At 50.1% G+C, this 17319-nt stretch overlaps 1 protein-coding gene across 3 annotated transcripts in view; it reads left to right on the forward strand.

Annotated features, from left to right (window-relative positions):
• Window positions 1-17319, forward strand: part of TRPM4 (transient receptor potential cation channel subfamily M member 4) — a 40779-nt gene that overhangs the window by 12378 nt on the left and 11082 nt on the right. For all 3 annotated transcript variants that reach the window (XM_044759651.2, XM_070499500.1, XM_070499499.1), the window contains 8 exons: window positions 4093-4205; window positions 4504-4857; window positions 5024-5158; window positions 9866-9995; window positions 10143-10288; window positions 11271-11383; window positions 11742-11819; window positions 15344-15772. In XM_044759651.2, coding sequence (XP_044615586.1) covers window positions 4093-4205; window positions 4504-4857; window positions 5024-5158; window positions 9866-9995; window positions 10143-10288; window positions 11271-11383; window positions 11742-11819; window positions 15344-15772 — 1498 coding nt within the window. The remainder of the gene's footprint in view (window positions 1-4092; window positions 4206-4503; window positions 4858-5023; window positions 5159-9865; window positions 9996-10142; window positions 10289-11270; window positions 11384-11741; window positions 11820-15343; window positions 15773-17319) is intronic.

Raw genomic sequence — 17319 nt, forward strand, 5'->3', positions numbered from 1 at the left:
GAGATGGGGCTCATTTATTCACTCAACAGACACCATCCCAGGCTCCAGAGACTGAGGCAGACCCATTTCCTGCTCTCAAGGACCCCAGATCCTACTGGGGTTGTTTGGACACAACCTTAAGTAAAATTAAGACCAAAGCGTGAGGGAGGAATCACTGTCAGTAAGGGGAGAAAATTCAAGGAGGAGCTGGGATTTAAATTGGGCCTTGAAAAGTCAGTAGAATTTGGACTCAGTGAGACGGGGCGGTGGGGTAGATGAGTGGTGAGGAGGATTCCTGGGGGTCTGTGGGAATGTGGGTGGGAAAGGTTATTTTCGGTGTCAGAATAGTTTTACAGGGAAAACACCCACTTAGATAAAATTTCCCAAGAGTCACAGTGTCCATTTATATAATGTGTCCTCAGCCCCAGGCCCCCACCCCAATTGTATCCACCATGTTCTGTGGTGTGGCAGAAAGAGCAGTTACTTTCGACTTTGGAGTCAGATAAAGCTGAATTTGAGTAACAGCTTGGCCCCTTCCTTGCTGTGTGACCTTGAGAAAGAGACTTCCCCTCTCTGAGCCTTAGTTTCTCTCTCTGAACAATAGAAATAATACCTTGGAGGAGTGTTGAGAGCCTCACAGGCAACTTATGAGCAGTGCCTGGTCCCCCCGGTGTGGGGGAGAGCAATAAATGGGAGCTCTTAATATCATTCCATTTCCTATGGGGACATAACCTGAAACAGAGGCTGACCCTCAGTGGGCAAATCGGATTCATTTTACAGAAATTAACTCACCAGCCTCCTAGGAGAAAACACAGCAGCTCTCTAAGATGTGGTTTGAAGGGATGGTGTTATAAGTCCATTGCCCGCAGAAGTGGAAGTGATCACGCTCTGCCGGGGAAATCGGAGATAGCTGGACGGGCTGTGATCGCAGAGCTGAACGGATGGGGTTTCAGCAGGCAAGGAGGGAAGGTGGAAGGGAAGGAATGCTCCGTAAGTGTCTAGTATGAGCCAGGCACTGTGCTGAGCAGTCGGCAGATATTTATGCCCAGATCCTCCATTCCTGCCTGCAAGGATCGTCTCCCCGATGGTGGCATGAAGCATGTGGCATGAAAGGAAGGTTGGAGACAAGGCCAGTGACGTGGGCAGGGCCAGACCACCCAGCACCCCAATTTTGTCTTGAGAGGCACAGGAGGGCCAGCATCAGTTCTATGTAGAGAAGGACCCTCTGGGACCAGGCAGAGGCAGAGCAGAGAGGAGAAGAGAGACCATGATGAAAAGGAAGAGATTGCTGTCATGGTGGGGGAACGGGATGAAGCTGGGACCAGGCAGAGGCAGAGCAGAGAGGAGAAGAGAGACCATGATGAAAAGGAAGAGATTGCTGTCATGGTGGGGGAACGGGATGAAGCTGGGACCAGGCAGAGGCAGAGCAGAGAGGAGAAGAGAGACCATGATGAAAAGGAAGAGATTGCTGTCATGGTGGGGGAACGGGATGAAGCTGGGACCAGGCAGAGGCAGAGTAGAGAGGAGAAGAGAGACCATGATGAAAAGGAAGAGATTGCTGTCATGGTGGGGGAACGGGATGAAGCTGGGGCCGGAGCTGGGCCATGGGGACAGTAAGGGGGGCTGGAAGGGACAATGGCAGCACCTGGGGGTCTGCCTCATTGGGTGGACAAAGGGCCCGCCCCTGAGATGGGGAAAGATTGGTTTTAGGGAAGGATGCTGAGCTCACTGTGGGACGTGGTGAGCAAGAAGGACCTGGGGGAGGTCAGGGTGATAAATGATGTGTCAAGGCAGAATATAAAGCAAGATGTTATAAGTAATTTTTTTCCCTTTTCTTGAAACTGAAGAAAGTAGGGGAGATTCACAGAAATCCCACTCTGAATTTGCTTCTGGGTTTTGAAAAGAAATATAAGCTTAGGGCCGGTCCGGTAGTGCAGTGGTTAAGTTCACACGCTCTGCTTCAGTGGCCGGAGTTCATGGGTTCGGATCCCGGGTGCAGACCTACGTGCTGCTTATCAAGCCATGCTGCGGCAGGCGTCCCACATATAAAGTAGAGGAAGATGGGCACGGATGTTAGCTCAGGGCTAATCTTCCTCAAAAAAAAAAGAAGGAAGGAAGAAATATAAGATTGTGTGAGCCGAGGCATATTACCACCCCTCTCTGGGCCTCTTGTTTCTTAACTATTAGCCTCAGAGGTTACGCTCATCAAGCTACAAATTCCTCCCAGTTTGGAACTTCTTCCTACAGTTCTTATTGATAACAATGCTACAAAGTGGGCACCATTATCATTCCCATCTTTTGTGTCTGTGTGTGAGGAAGATGGTCCCTGAGCTAACATCTGTGCCAGTCTTCCTCTACTTTGTATATGGGATGCCACCGCACCGTGGCTTGATGAGCTGTGTGTAGGTCTGTGCCCAGGATCCAAACCAGAGAACACCAGGCCACTGGAGTGGAGTATGCGAACCTAACCACTATGCCACCAGGCCCACCCCTATCATTCCCATTTTATAGATGAGGAAACTGAGGCTCCCAAGGTTCAGTGGCTTGCCTGAAGTCATTCAGTTGGTCTTGGTGGAGCTGGGATTGGAACCCAGGCCTGCCTGCCTCAGAGCCCATCGCTCCTCTCTGCTCCAGTAGATTACCTAGTTTTGCAACACCAATTTTTGGAACAACCAAAATGAGATGAAAGTCCCTCCTGAGCTCTGGAGCTAGATGTGGAGCAAGTGGAGACAGAAGGAAAAACTCTCTCCACAGCACAAGGGCTCTGAGACCCAGCAGGGTCTGGACTTCGCTTCACTTCTCCTGGGATCCACTGCGTACTTCAGACTCTTCAGGCCCTTGTTGACTGCACACGTTTGGATCCAATCAATTGTCGGATCAAAGTTTTAGAGGTCTCTTGTTCTTCCTTGCTGTTTTTTCTTCTCCCTCCCCAAAGCCCCAGTACATAGTCATCTATTCTGGTTGTAGGTCCTTCCGGTTCTTCCATGTGAGATGCTGCCACAGCACGGCTACTGACAGATGAGCGGTGTGGTTCCACGCCCGGGAACCGAACCTGGGCTGCTGAAGTGGAGCATGCCGGACTTTAACCACTAAGCCATCAGCCGTCAGGGCTGGCTCAATCCTTTTCTCTTTTTAACAACCTCCAGAGTCTTCTGGAATCCCTCTAATGTTTGGATCTTTTCCAACCTCATTTTCTCCTACTGTCAACTCTTTCTTCGCACAAGTGCCCCCAAGTTTCAAGAAATCAGAGTGACTCACACTTGCCATCATATCCTACTTTCCCGCACGTGGGCCTTGGCTCAGGCTGCTCTTGCTGCCTTGAAGGGTTTTTCCTCACTTTGGATGCACACCTCCCATTCCTACCACTCTTTCAACAGCCCCACTTCAACGCCCATCTTCCAGGAGGCTCCTTTGGGTCACTCCCTACCTCTGTGATCGTCACCTCCCCTGGGCCCTAATCACATCCTGTGTTCGCCTCTGAGGGCACCAGTCACTCTAGTTATGGGGTTCTGGGACATATTTCCCCAGGATGAGCTCCTTCAGGGCAGGGACTGTATCTCCATCCCTCCCACTGCCTGGTCCGTAACCGACCTCAACAAATGTTAAATGAATAAATGATTCCTTTTCCTTCTTCTCGGGGGCTCTAAACCACCGGTCTGCCCTCTGCTCCTGAGTCAAATGACCTTTTACTTGTAATAGCCTGACTTCTTAAAAACCCCAGACTCTGCCCAACAATACCCCCTTGATATGGCATTTAAATGTCAGGCATCCGGGGGCCGGCCTGGTGGCGCAGCGGTGAAGTTTGCACATTCGCTTCGGCAGCCCGAGGTCCGCCAGTTCGGATCCCGGGTGTGGACATGGCACCGCTTGGCAAGCAATGCTGTGGTAGGCATCCCACATATAAAGTAGAGGAAGATGGGCACGGATGTTAGCTCAGGGCCAGTCTTCCTCAGCAAAAAGAGGAGGATTGGCGGCAGATGTTAGCTCAGGGCTAATCTTCCTCAAAAAAAAAAAAAAAATGTAAGGTATCCGAAATAGAAGCAAAACAGACCTCCATCAGCTGTTGCCACGCTCCCCCTGACTTCTTGCCCCCTCTTCCTCTCACCCTTTCAGCCTGTGGGAGCTCTGAGGCCTCAGCTTACCTGGATGAGTTGCGTTTGGCTGTGGCTTGGAACCGCGTGGACATTGCCCAGAGTGAACTCTTCCGGGGTGACATCCAATGGCGGGTGAGAGGTTGGGGCCAGGAGGTTGGGGATCCTGACACGGGGGATGAACTCTCCTTCTTCCCTGACATTTAGCCGTGCCTTCCATTATGGCCTGTCCAGCTTTCTCTTAATTGTCCATCCATCTCTGATTGTCCATCTGTCCCCATCTTGTTCCCTGTCTCCCCATCCCTCCATCCATCCATGCATCGATCGTCACTTACAGCTCTGTTTCCTCATCTCTTGTCCTTAACCTCTGACCTCAGCTGGACTTCTGTCTGCCTCTGCTCATCTCTTCCCACTTTCATCCCATCCCTGCCAGTCCTTCCACCTGGAGGCCTCCCTCATGGACGCCCTCCTGAATGACCAGCCGGAGTTCGTGCGCTTGCTCATCTCCCATGGCCTTAGCCTGGGCCGCTTCCTGACTCCGACGCGCCTGGCTCAGCTCTACAGTGCGGCGCCCTCCAGCTCGCTCATCCGCAGCCTTCTGGACCAAGCGTCCCACTCCCACGGCGGGAGCACCAAAACCTCAGCCCCTAAACCCTCTGGGGAGCCCCAACCCCCTAACGTGGGGCAGGTGCTTCGGATGCTGCTGGGGGAGACGTGGGCGCCGAGGTACCACGTCGGGGACGCCGGGGATCCCCACCCGGGCTGTGGCTACGGGGAGAGCGAAAGCGTAAGAACCGTGCGAAGCTGGGGTGGGGAAGCGCGGAAGGGCCTGGGGGCGTGGCTATGTCAGTCGGGGGCGTGGCCAGAGTGCGGAGGTGGGGCTGGTGGTTGGGGCGGGGCCAGGCAGGGGCGGGGGCGGGGCCCATCCTGACCACGCCTCCCCCTCCCTGCAGAGTGGCCTGCTTTCGGACTTGGTCACCCCGGGGCGCAGGCTGAGCGCTGTCGTCGGGCAGGCCCCGTGGAACGACCTGCTCCTCTGGGCACTGCTCCTGAACAGGGCTCAGATGGCCGTGTACTTCTGGGAGATGGTGAGTGCTGCCTTGCTCTCTGGTTCTACCCTCTCCTACGTCTCTGTCCTTTATTTCTGCGCCACTCCAATGCCCCGGCTCTCCGACTCCCTGACTTCTGACGTCACCCCGACCCCCACCCCCATCCTCCATTCCTGAAACGACTCCAACTTCTGCTTCTTTTTTTCCCCGCCCAAATCATGCTTTTGTTGTAACTTGCCTTTTCTGTTGGCGATGTCTCTTGGGCGTTTTTTCTTGTTCATCCATTTGAATTGATCTCATTTCGTTCAAAAGGGTTGCCTGCGTGAGGAAGTCAGGCGTCACCCTGTGGCTGACGGGACGTCATTTAAACATAGTTACACTTGCTGTACATCGCTGTAGTTGCAACCTAGATGGGAACAAAACTAGAGGCAAGGATGCTACGCAACAAGGTAAAGCTGGGCTCCTCCAGGCAGCCGAGATGAGGGCCTGCACAGAAGCAGATGAGATGGAGGTGTTGAGACCTTGGAGAAGTTTGAAAAATTTTAAAAAAAGAAAAAGAAAAGAAGAGTCTTGGGGTTTGAATAGGATCTAAGCTAGAGCCTATTTTTATGCCCTAGAAATATCTTCTTTTTTTTAGATTTTATTTTTTTCCTTTTTTCTCCCAAAGCCCTCTGGTACATAGTTGTGTATTTCTTCTTAGTTGGGGGTCCTTCTAATTGTGGCATGTGGGACGCCGCCTCAGCATGGCCCGGTGAGCGGTGCCGTGTCCGCGCCCAGGATTCGAAGTGGTGAAACCCTGGGCCGCCGAAGCAGAGCGCGCAACCTTAACCACTGGGCCACAGGGCCGGCCCCCATATGCCATAGAAATATCTTGACAGGACTTCTTCAGCCTTGGGTTGTTTTCAGCCCATCAGGTCATGGGTTAAATATAGACCTTTTTTTCATCGAGATAAAATTCACCATTTAAACCATTTAAAACTGTACAGTTCAGCAGCCTCTGATACACTCACAGTGTTGTGCAGCCACCAGAACATTTAGTTCCAGAACATTTTCATCAGCCCCAAAGGGAGCCTGGTACCCATGAAGGGGCCAGTCCCCATTCCCTCTTCCCTCCAGCCCCTGGCAACCACCCCTCAGCCCTCTGTCTCCCTGGATTTACCTGTTCTGGATATTTTATATAAATAGAATCATATAATATGTGGTCTTCTGCATCTGACTTCTTTCACTTAGCGTGTGTTTCCGTCATTCATCCACGTGGTCGCCTCTGTCCGTCCTTCATTCTGTTTTGTTGCTGAACGTTCTGTTGTGTGCATAGACCACATTTTTTCATCCATTCATCCACTGATGGACACTTGAGTTGTTTCTGCTTTTCGGCTATCGTGACTAGTGCTTCTGTGAATATTTGTGTCCAAGTGTTTGTTTGAATACCTGTTTTCAGTTCTTCTGGATAAACAGCTCCGAATGGGATTCCTGCGTCATGTGGTAACTACATTTAACTTTTTGACGAGCAGCCAGACTGTTTTCCACAGTGGCTGCGCCGCTTGACGTTCTCACCAGCAGTGTATGGGGGTTCCATTTTGTCCACGTCCTCAACAACACTTGTTATTTTCTGTTTTTTTTTTATTGTGGTAAAATACAGATAATATAAAATTTACCATTTTAACCATTTTTAAGTATGTAATTCACTGGCGTTAAGTACATTCACATTGTTGTGCAACCATCGTCATCATCCATCTCTAGAACCTTTCATCATGGCAAACTGAAACTCGGTACCCATCAGACAATAACTCCCCGTTCCCACCAGCCGCTGGCAACACCATTCCACTTTCTATCTCCGTGAATTTGCCTCCTCCAGGTACCTCATAGAGATGGGATCATACAATATTTGTCCTTTTGTGTCTGGCTTATTTCACTTAGTATTATATTTTCAAGGTTCGTCCATGTTGTAGCATGTGTCAGAGCATCCTTCCTTTTTTAGGGTTGAGTAATATTTTACGGTGTGGATATACTGCGTTTTGTTTATCCGTTCATGTGTTGACGGGCACATGGGTTGTTTTGACTTTTTGGCTATTGTGAATAACACCGCTATGAACACTGGCATACAGATACCTGTTTGAGTCCCTGCTCTCAGTTGTTTTGAGTACGTATCCAGGAGTGGAATTGCTGGATCTTATGGTAATTCTAGGGTTAGTTTTGTGAGGAACCACCATACTATTTTCCACAGTGGCTGTGCCGTCGTACATTTCTACCGGCAATGCACAAGGGTTCCAGTTTCTCCCCATCTTCATCAGCGCTTGTTATTTTCTGTGGGTTTTTTTTTTTACTTTTGATAATTGCCATCCTAATGGGTGTGAAGTGGCATGCTGTGGCAACTGTGGTTTTGGTTTACATTTCCTTAATGATGAGTGATGTTGAGCATCTTTTCACAGGCTTATTGGCCATTTATATATCTTTGGAGAAATCTCTATTCAAGTTCTTTGCCTATTTTTTAATTGACTTGTTTGTCTTTTTTGTTGTTGAATTATGAGTTCTTTATATGTTCTGGATATGAATCCCTTATCAGATATACGAATTGCAAATATGTTCTCCCTTTCTGTGGGTTGTCTTTTCGCTCTGTTGGTAGTGTTTTCTGATGCACAAAAGTTTTAGATTTTTTTTTTTTGAGGAAGATTAGCCCTGAGCTAACATCCACCGCCAATCCTCCTCTTCTTTGCTGAGGAAGACTGGCCATGAGCTAACATCTGTGCCCATCTTCTTCTACTTTATATGTGGGACGCCTGCCACAGCATGGCTTGCCAAGCAGTGCCATGTCCACACCCGGGATCCACCCCGGTGAACCCCAGGCCGCCGAAGTGGAACGTGTGAACTTAACTGCTGCACCACCGGGCCGGCCACAAAAGTTTTAAATTTGGATGAAGTCCAATTTGTCTAATTTTTCTTTGGTCACTTGTGCTTTTGGTCTCATATCTAAGTAACCATTGCCAAATCCAGGGTCATAAAATTTTATCCCTATGTTTACTTATAAGAGTTTTATAGTTTTATAATTATTGTATATATTATAATTATTTAAGCCTACATGTTAGTCTTTTTTTAATTTATTTTTTAATTGAGGTAACATTGGTTTATAACATTATATAAATTTCAGGCGTAAATCATTATATTATACGTGTTAATCTTTTTTTTTTTTTCTTTTTTCTCCCCAAAGCCCCATGGTACATAGTTGTATATTCTTAGTTGTGGGTCCCTTTAGCTGTGGCATGTGGGATGGCGCGTCAGCATGACTTGATGAGTGGTGCCATGTCCGCGCCCAGGATCCGAACCGGTGAAACCCTGGGCTGCCAAAGCGGAGCGTGAGAACTTAACCACTCGGCCACAGGGCCGGCCCTGAGAATAGTTTCTATTAATTTCTTTTTTCCTGCTTTTTGAGGGTTGTTTGTTTAGTGACTTTTATAAGCTGTTTTCGTAAAGTTTGTATTCTTTGTCAGGTGTGGCCACTGAAGTCTGTTACCAAGATGACCGAAGCTTCAGAGATGTTATCTACAAGGAACCTAGTGGGAGTGATGTGTGTTTACCTATATGACGTTTAAGAATAATCATTAGTGGCTGTCTGACCCTTGGTCTCAAGTCCTCCTGTTAGTTAAGCATTCAGTTAGTGACTTGACAGAGACTGCCTTGAATGCCTGGGGCGGGGGGCGGGGGGGACAGACAAAACTCTGGCAGCTTGGAGCTGGGGTCCGTGTCGGAGCTGTCAGCCTGTTTACAGTTCTGCCTTAGCCTTCCCTTCCTGCTTTTGCTGAGCCTCCAGGTCAGCCAGAGGTGAAAGCTTCGGATTTTCTCTCGTCTTTTGTGAGCATGCCTCCAGTCTCGGTCATGCGTGTAATCTTCTAGATTCCTTGATACACGTAGGAGCTTTTCAAACCCATTATTCTCCAAAGTACCTCTCTGCCCAGCCGCCTCCCTCCCAAGCCGTTCAGTGTATCCGTTGCTTGCCTTGACTGTTATTCTTTGCCTCAGGCAGCTGAGGCTAATATATTTGTCTTGAAATGCTTTCAAAGACCACCTGGGAAGCCGCTTCTGCTCTGGGAAGCTCCAAGACCAGTGAAACAAAGGCAAGCCCTTCAGCTGTTCCTTCAAGGAGCCACCAGCTAGGTCATAGGCCCAACCACAATTATTTAAGAGTAAGATCTGAATCGCCCCCTCTGGTAGCAACAGCCTGCGCCAGGAACGCGGGCCGTTGCCTTCAAGGCCGCCACTGAGCTGGGGGGCAGGTTAGTTAAAATGTCACAGTGCTCTTTTCCTGAAATTTAGCATTTTCTTTCTTCATTAAGCATTCTCTTGTTTGTTGTAAGTTTTCTATTAGATTCCAGAATTCTCAAAAAGTTGATTCTGACAGCTTTTGCCAGCTTATTTGTTGCTTTTGTGGACGGACGAAGTTTTGAAGTTCTCTGCTCTGCCATGATAGGTGACATCGCCAGTTGCCTTTTGACCTGTGACCTCTGACGTTAATGTCACTCCAGCCCAGTTCCGGTCTCTGAACCGCCTGACGTCTGTCATTTTCACCTGATGTCCAGTTTCTTCCAGATCCGTCTGCAAACATTGCTTTATCCTTGGCCTCTGGTGTCCCTGGTTAATTTCTGACATCCGGCTCCGTCTCTCCCTCCATCACAGGCTTCCACCCTCCTTCATCCCTGTAGGAAGCTCATTCCACACCCTGACCCTATCCGTGACCCGTCTCTGTTTCTCCAGGGCTCCAACGCTGTGGCCTCAGCTCTTGGGGCCTGTTTGTTGCTGCGAGTGCTGGCGCGCCTCGAGACCGAGGCCCAGGAGGCGGCACGGAGGAAGGAACTGGCGGCCAAGTTTGAGGGGCTGGGTGTCGGTGCGTGGGGCATGGGTGCTGGGGGCACGGACAGTGCTGCATGAAGTCCATCTCCCCACTCCCCCTCTCAGGACCTTGCTCCCCACCCTTCCATGCCCTTATTTCTCCCCTCATTCTGTCTTCCCACCCCTTTCCCCCTGCCCCCAGACCTCTTTGGCGAGTGCTACCACAGCAGCGAGGAACGGGCCTCCCGGCTGCTCCTCCGGCGCTGCCCGCTCTGGGGGGATGCCACCTGCTTCCAGCTTGCCATGCAGGCTGACGCCCGTGCCTTCTTTGCCCAGGACGGGATACAGGTGAGCATCTGAAACCCCAACATCCCAGACAGTTCCCAACTGGACTCTGGGAAGCGTGGAGGATAAGCCCCTGCCATTGCGGGCAGTCTGTCGTCTTGACCAGCCCCTCCCCCTGGAGACCACCGCTCCTCTAGAAAGTCTCAGGCCTCTCCCAGAAAGGCTGCTCTTCCCCTAAGAAGCTCCTCCCTCTGCCACAGGAAAGCCAGCCTTCCCCCAGCAAAGCCCACCCTCCTAAAAGTTCTAGTCCGGATAACAGGAATTCCTGGTGACTTTACTAGGAAGTCCTTCCCACTTCCTTACGAGGTCCCCACTCCTAAGTTTCAACTAGAGTGACGTCACCGGACAATTACCTATTGTTCTGGACAAAGACAAACTCTGCTTCAGGAAATCCCACCCTTCCTATAGGAAATCCTGTCCTTCGGGAAGCCCTGCCTGCCCCCACAGTCCCTCCCATCCTGCCAATCCTGACATTTTGAAAACTTTCTCAGTCTCCTTAATCTAAATTTGACAGGGGCTCAGAGAGTCCCACCCTCAGGACAGGACGTTCTGCCTACCTGACGGGAAGTCCCATCCTCACCTGTTGGAATGATTTGGTGGGGATTTCAAAGAATTACCCAGAGTGCTTTGCTTTGAAGAGTGGTTGAACTCATGGCTTCCAGCTTGCGCCCCTTCCTGAACCTCCCTGTGCCCCATCTGTGAGCAGGGAGAAAGTACTGGTACCTGTCCTCCTGGGGGTGTGGTGAGGGTTAATTGAAGTGCTTAGCCCAGCATCTGCCATATTGGGTTAATAAATGTTAGCTGTCTGCCTCTCTTAGCTAAAACCTGGGACATGTGGCCCTCGCCTTCCCCCACCTCCCACAGTTATGGTCCTGGCATTGAGCGCTTGCTCTGGGCCTTAGAGCTGTGGCCCAGTCCTTGCCTGGGGTCTTCAGGAGGGGGCTGTGAGTAGATTCAGACTGCTGATTCTCCCCACACCCCACAGTCTCTGCTGACACAGAAGTGGTGGGGGGAGATGGACAGCACCACGCCCATCTGGGCCCTGGTTCTTGCCTTCTTTTGCCCCCCACTCATCTACACCGACCTCATCACCTTCAGGTCAGTCCCTCGGGGTTAGATGGGCAGGAGGGGGCGCTCAGTGTCTCCTGCCTGCTCACTTCTGGCTGCCTTTCTACTTGGTCTGTCCGGTGCCCCGCCTCTTGTTCATTCTCTTTGCCTTCTCAAACTGGGGGCGTGTTCTGGGAGCTGAGATTTTGGGGGGCTCTCTGTGGTATCGCTAGGGGCCGTTCCTCTGCCCTCTGGCCATGGCTCTGGGGGAAGGTCCCTTTGGGGTGACTCTGGGGAGGCACCTCGCCATCTCCCTGCCATGTTGCTGGGTGAAGAATTTGGGGTCTTTCTGGAGGATTCCTCTCCCACTCTCGCCTGCCCCCATTTCTCCCTCTGTGCGTCCCTCCAGGAAGTCAGAGGAGGAGTCCGCACAGAAGGACCTGATGTTTGACATGGATACAGACATCAATGGGGAAGGGCCTGCCGGGTGAGTGAGACACCAGCACCCTGTGAGCTGGGGCACCCTGGGCGGCTTCAGGAGCATGGGGCACTGGGAGCAAGGCCAGAGGGGAGACGTGGGGCTTCAGGAGATGGTGGTTTCTTGAAGCCACTGAAGCTACCGAGGAAGTTTCCCAAATGCCATGCTCCAGGCTTGGTTCTGCCACCAAGGAGTTCCTCAGTGGAAATCAACTTGCTTCATGCTACAGGTACTTCTGTTCCATGTCGCAAGTGGAATTGCATGGATTTGGTTCATTTGGGGATCTTTGGCCTACTTTTTTTTCCTGACTCCAGGGCCTTTGTTCTTTGGTGCCCATGAAGGTCTTTTCAAAATCAGGCCTAAATAAATGAAATAAAATATTTATCCATCTTCTGATAATCCTGCAGCGTGGAGGTGCTGAGGGACGTGGCTCTGAGTCAAGCAGACCTAAGTTCAAATCCTGACTTCGACTTGGGCGGTGACTTCACCCCTGAGCCTCAGCTTTCTTTTCTGTAAAGAGAAGGCACATGGAAGGTTGTCCCTGTGCTAGTCAGGCTGGGGTGGGTAATGCTGCGATGACAAGACATCCCAGACTCTCCGTGGCTGGCAGCAGCGAAGCTTTAGCTCTCCCTCTCACTCCAGTCGCGGGTGGACCGTGGCTCTGCTCCATGTGGTCTCCACTTTGGGATGAGCAGGCACCTCCGAGCTGAGATGTTGCTGGTCTCACGGCAGAGGGAAAGGAGACGTGGTGAACCAGCTACTGGCTCTTAAAGGGAAGTGACGGGTGTCACTCTTGCCCATATTTCATTGGTAAAGCAAGTCGTATGGGGATTCCTCAGCTCCTAATTCTCCCATTGGGAGAGAACCAAAATATCTGGTGCATCGTCATACAGGGTATCGTGATGCCTGATGGAGTGGGAGCGAGGATTCATGGAGATAATGTGGAGAAAATGCATAGCGTAGTGCTTGGCACGTGGTCAGTGCTCAGTTAATGGGGATTATCATTACTACTGCTATTATTAATACATTTATTATTTATTTTGTTGAATGGCGTGTGTGTGTGTGTGTGTGTGTAGGTATAAGGGTCTTAATCTATAGTAAGAGAGAAATAGGAAGAGGCCCACATTTATACCCATCTTTGCATCCTCCATCTCTACTTTAGCCATATAAATGGGGAAAGGATGGACCACACCCTCCAATATCCCAGAAGAAGAAATGTTTCTGATAACCAGACTGCCAATAGTCTGTAAAACCCACTACATACCTCATGAAATGTCAAATTTAAATGTGTGTGTATATATATATATATATATTTTTTTTTTTTTTCTGAGACAATGCACAAAGAATGCAAAATATTTGTCAAGATAGAAGAGAAAACTAGGAAAAAAAAAATTTGGACCACTGCAAAAGGTTGGCTAGAAGGCCCCAGTGTCAGGATCAATAATGGTGCCCTTGCCTAGTGATTTCCCAACTTTTGCACCATGTGATGAGGATGATGACGATGACAATGGCTGCTGTCACAGAATACTTACAGTGGGCAGCCATCGTGCTAAATCCTTTTGAAGATAAGTTCATTTAATTCTCTGAACAGCCCTATGCCGTAAGGTGTATTATTATCCCCATTTTACAGATGAAATAACTGAGGCATTAAGTTACTCTCCTCAGATCATGTGCTTGGTGACAGAGGTGGGATTTGAACCCAGATCCTCTTGTGCCTGAATCTGTGCTCTTAGCCACTGTGGAGAGCCAGTGATCTCCAGGGAGCAAGATCTCCAGGGAGATCTTTGTAAAAGGACAGATCCCTGGCTCCTGTCCCCGGGAAGCTTGCGGTTGGGCCCAGGGATCTGCGTGTGGCCCGGCTGCCGGTGAGTCAAGATGGCAGACGTTGGGAAGCGTTCTGACCTGCCACGTTCTTGCCGTCAGGACCCTGCGGAGGGTGAAATGGGAAACCCCAGGACTGTACTCCTTGTCATTAGGGAGCTGCTCTCTCTGCATCTGACCCCTTTTCCCCAATACTTCTCACTTCCTTTAGCTTTTACCGTACCGTTCTTTCTACTTATTTTCTTTAGAACAGCTTAATTGAGATATAATTCACAGACTATTTAGCTTGGCCATTTAAGGTGTACCATTCAATGGTTTTTCACAGAGTATATTCACAGAGTTGTAAAGTTATCACCACAATTTGAAAACATTTTCATCACTGCAAGGAGAAACTTTGCACCCATTAACAGTCACTTCCCTCCCCCCACTTCCCCCTGAGCCTCAGGGCAACCACCCGTCTAGTTTCTGTCTGTGCGTTTGCCTATTCTGGACGTTTTATATAAGTGGAGGCACGCCCTGTGTGGTCTTTTACCATTGGCTTTGTTCACTTAGCATCATGTTTTCAAGATTTATCCACGATGTAGCATGGATCAGTGCTTCATTCCTTTTCATTCCTGAATAATATTCCATTGTCTGGATAACCACTTTTGATTTATCCATTCATCAATTGATGGCCGTTTGGGTTGTTTCCACTTTTGGGTTATTATCTTTCTGCTTGGTTTATAAAGAGAGGACACTTCTTCAAGCCAGTTTGGTTTTCCTGTTAGCTTTTTGAATTTATTATTATTAGTATGACTCATTTTAGCCTTTCTTATTTGAGGTCAGAATTAAGAGTCAGGATGAGGGGCTGGCCCCGTGGCCGAGCGGTTAAGTTCGCGCGCTCCGCTGCAGGCGGCCCAGTGTTTCGTTGGTTCGAATCCTGGGCGCGGACATGGCACTGCTCATCAGACCACGCTGAGGCAGCGTCCCACATGCCACAACTAGAAGGATCCACAACGAAGAATATACAACTATGTACCGGGGGGCTTTGGGGAGAAAAAGGAAAAAATAAAATCTTAAAAAAAAAAAAAAAAAAAAAAGAGTCAGGATGAAATTGGGATACAGGATCAGAACTCAGATGAGAAGGGTCAGCGATATGAGTGGACCAAGAAGGTCAGGATTCAGAAGCCAGCTAGGACTGTGTGGTCAGAGATCAGACATGGGGAAGGAAGAGTCATATGAGAAAACTGGGCTGGATAAGCTGATATCAGAATCTGTGGTCAGAGGTTAATATTCAGGGACTGAGTTGTCAAACCTGGGGAGCCGAGGTCATAAAAGTGAGGAGTCAGAGGTCATATTTCAGGGCCAGAGGTCAGGTAGATGGTCTAAGGTCAGACACAGAGTCAGAGATGGTGAAGGTGAAAGTAGAGGGACTTGGAGTCAAAAGGCAAACAAGAGGCAGAGGTCATCCCAGGGGTGAGAGGCCAGAAGGGTGGAGGAAGTCCGAGGTGGCAGGCCAGCAGTGTTGATGCTAGGAGATTTCAGAGGTCAAAGGTTAGCTACAGGAGTCAAAAGTCAAGGAGGTGGTGGACATCAGACTTCATTTCAGGACAGGCAGGGCCAGAAGTGGTGAAGACGGAAGAGGTCAGAGGTGAAGGGTTAGGGGTCTTGCTAATGGTCAAGGTTCGGAGGTCAGACTGAGCCCTCATCCCTTGTCTTCTTCTCTCCTCCAGGCTGGCAGAGCCCCCCGAGAAGACGCCCGAGGTGTTGATGCAGCCCGGCCGCAGGGGCTGCTGCAGGGGGTGCCCCCCACGCCTGCGCCGGTGGCCCCAGTTCTGGGGGGCGCCGGTGACGGCCTTCGTGGGCAACGTGGTCAGCTACCTCCTCTTCCTGCTGCTCTTCGCGCGCGTGCTGCTCATCGAGTTCCGGCCCGAGCCGCCCGGGCTGCTGGAGCTCCTGCTCTACTTCTGGGTCTTCACCCTGCTGTGCGAGGAGCTGCGGCAGGGCCTGGGCAGCAGCTGGGCCAGCCTGGCCACCGGGGGCTCCAGGCCTGACTCCCGCCACGCCCCGCTGCGCTGGCGCCTGGAGCTCTACCTCCTGGACACCTGGAACAAGATCGACCTGCTGGCCCTCACCTGCTTCCTCCTGGGCGTGGGCTGCCGGTGAGTGGCCCTGTGACCTTCATCTTGGCTGTGGCCGGCCCCGTGGCCGAGCGGTTAAAGTTCTGTGTGCTCTGCTTCGGCAGCTCGGCTTTGGGTGTTTGGATCCCCAGCCGGAACCTACTCCACTCATCAGCCATGCTGTGGAGGCATCTCACATACAAAATAGAGGAAGTTTGGCACCAATGATGGCTCAGGGCCAATCTTCCTCAAGCAAAAAAAAAAAAAAAAAGAAAGAGGAAGATTGGCGACAGATGTTAGCTCAGGGTGAATCTTCCTCACCAAAAAAAAAAAAAAATCCATTCTTGATCAAAAGTACTGCATAAAGATGGTCTAGAAGCAGTTTGATCACATATGAATATCTGGCTTTAGGGGGCATAGGATTAAAACGAGAACTCCACTGCTTGTGCTGCCATTGATTCTAGATTTGGAGATTACCAGATGTTTCTCTGAGCCCCCAAACCTGGCCCTGCAACTGCATCACTGTCCCCGGTGAGCTCAGTATCTTCCCCCAGACACCAGGCCAGATGCTGGGTGCCACCCTCACGTCCTGCCTCCTCTTCCTCCACAGGCTGGCAGTCCCAGGCCCTGTCCTCATGCCCCCGACTCTCTGTTCCATCCCCATCTCCATCTCCATGGCCGCCTCTCCCTCCTGGACTCCAGTCTCTTCCCTCCAGTCCATCCCCCAGAGGGCCCCACGAGGGTCTTCCTAGACCCAGAGCTGACCTGTCCCTTCCTGCTTCCTGTGGCTCCCCAGGACCCCTGGACAGAGCCTGCGCCCCTGGCCCTGGCACTGGAGGCCCCGCTGGGTGCAGGCCGCCCGTCTCTGCAGGGCTGTCTCCCCTTTTCTTTCTCTTTCCTTTGTCTACACTCCAGCCTCTCTAAGAGCTACTTGCATTTCCTTCATCACAGGGACAAAGGGCTTTGACCTTGATCCTAGATATTTCCAATCTGAAAAATTATATAATTGTCATCAGAATTTTCCTGATGAATTCTTATCCATGAAGTATTTTCTAGTGAAACTTCCTTGATCCCTTTTATATGCAGGGCAGTTAAACTAGCTTCAATTATTTTCATCTTCTGTTTCTGAAATTATTTCGATTTGGTTAGTTATTATTGGGTTAAGGGTTATGACACATATTTGGTTCATCGTTCGTGTTTTTGTCTGTATTGAATTTTGCCAAAATCCGGGGTCTGTGTTTGTGAATTTTGCTTTGTGGCTTTTATTTCTTGCATGGCCAGTTTTCCTGGGTCAAAAGTAATAGGTTCAGATCTCATCAGAGAGGTTTGAATGTTCTGTCAGCTTTTTAGTCCATAAAAACTGTGACTGTTTCTGCTTATTTCTTAGCTAACTTGTAAAAAACAAATTGCGAGGAATTACCCTCAGATATTTTCTCTTGCCCAGACTGGGCTGTGTAATGTTAGTTCATTTCTTCCGTAGTTTCCAGATCAAACTGTGTGGTGCCCAGAGAGAGGGCAAAGGGCAAGTCAAAACATCCTTGGGAATAAATGGTTTTGTCTTTGGGTCTTGGCACATGCTGTTCCCCTTC

Source organism: Equus asinus, chromosome 26 (assembly GCF_041296235.1).
Source record: "Equus asinus isolate D_3611 breed Donkey chromosome 26, EquAss-T2T_v2, whole genome shotgun sequence".
Taxonomy (NCBI): domain Eukaryota; kingdom Metazoa; phylum Chordata; class Mammalia; order Perissodactyla; family Equidae; genus Equus; species Equus asinus.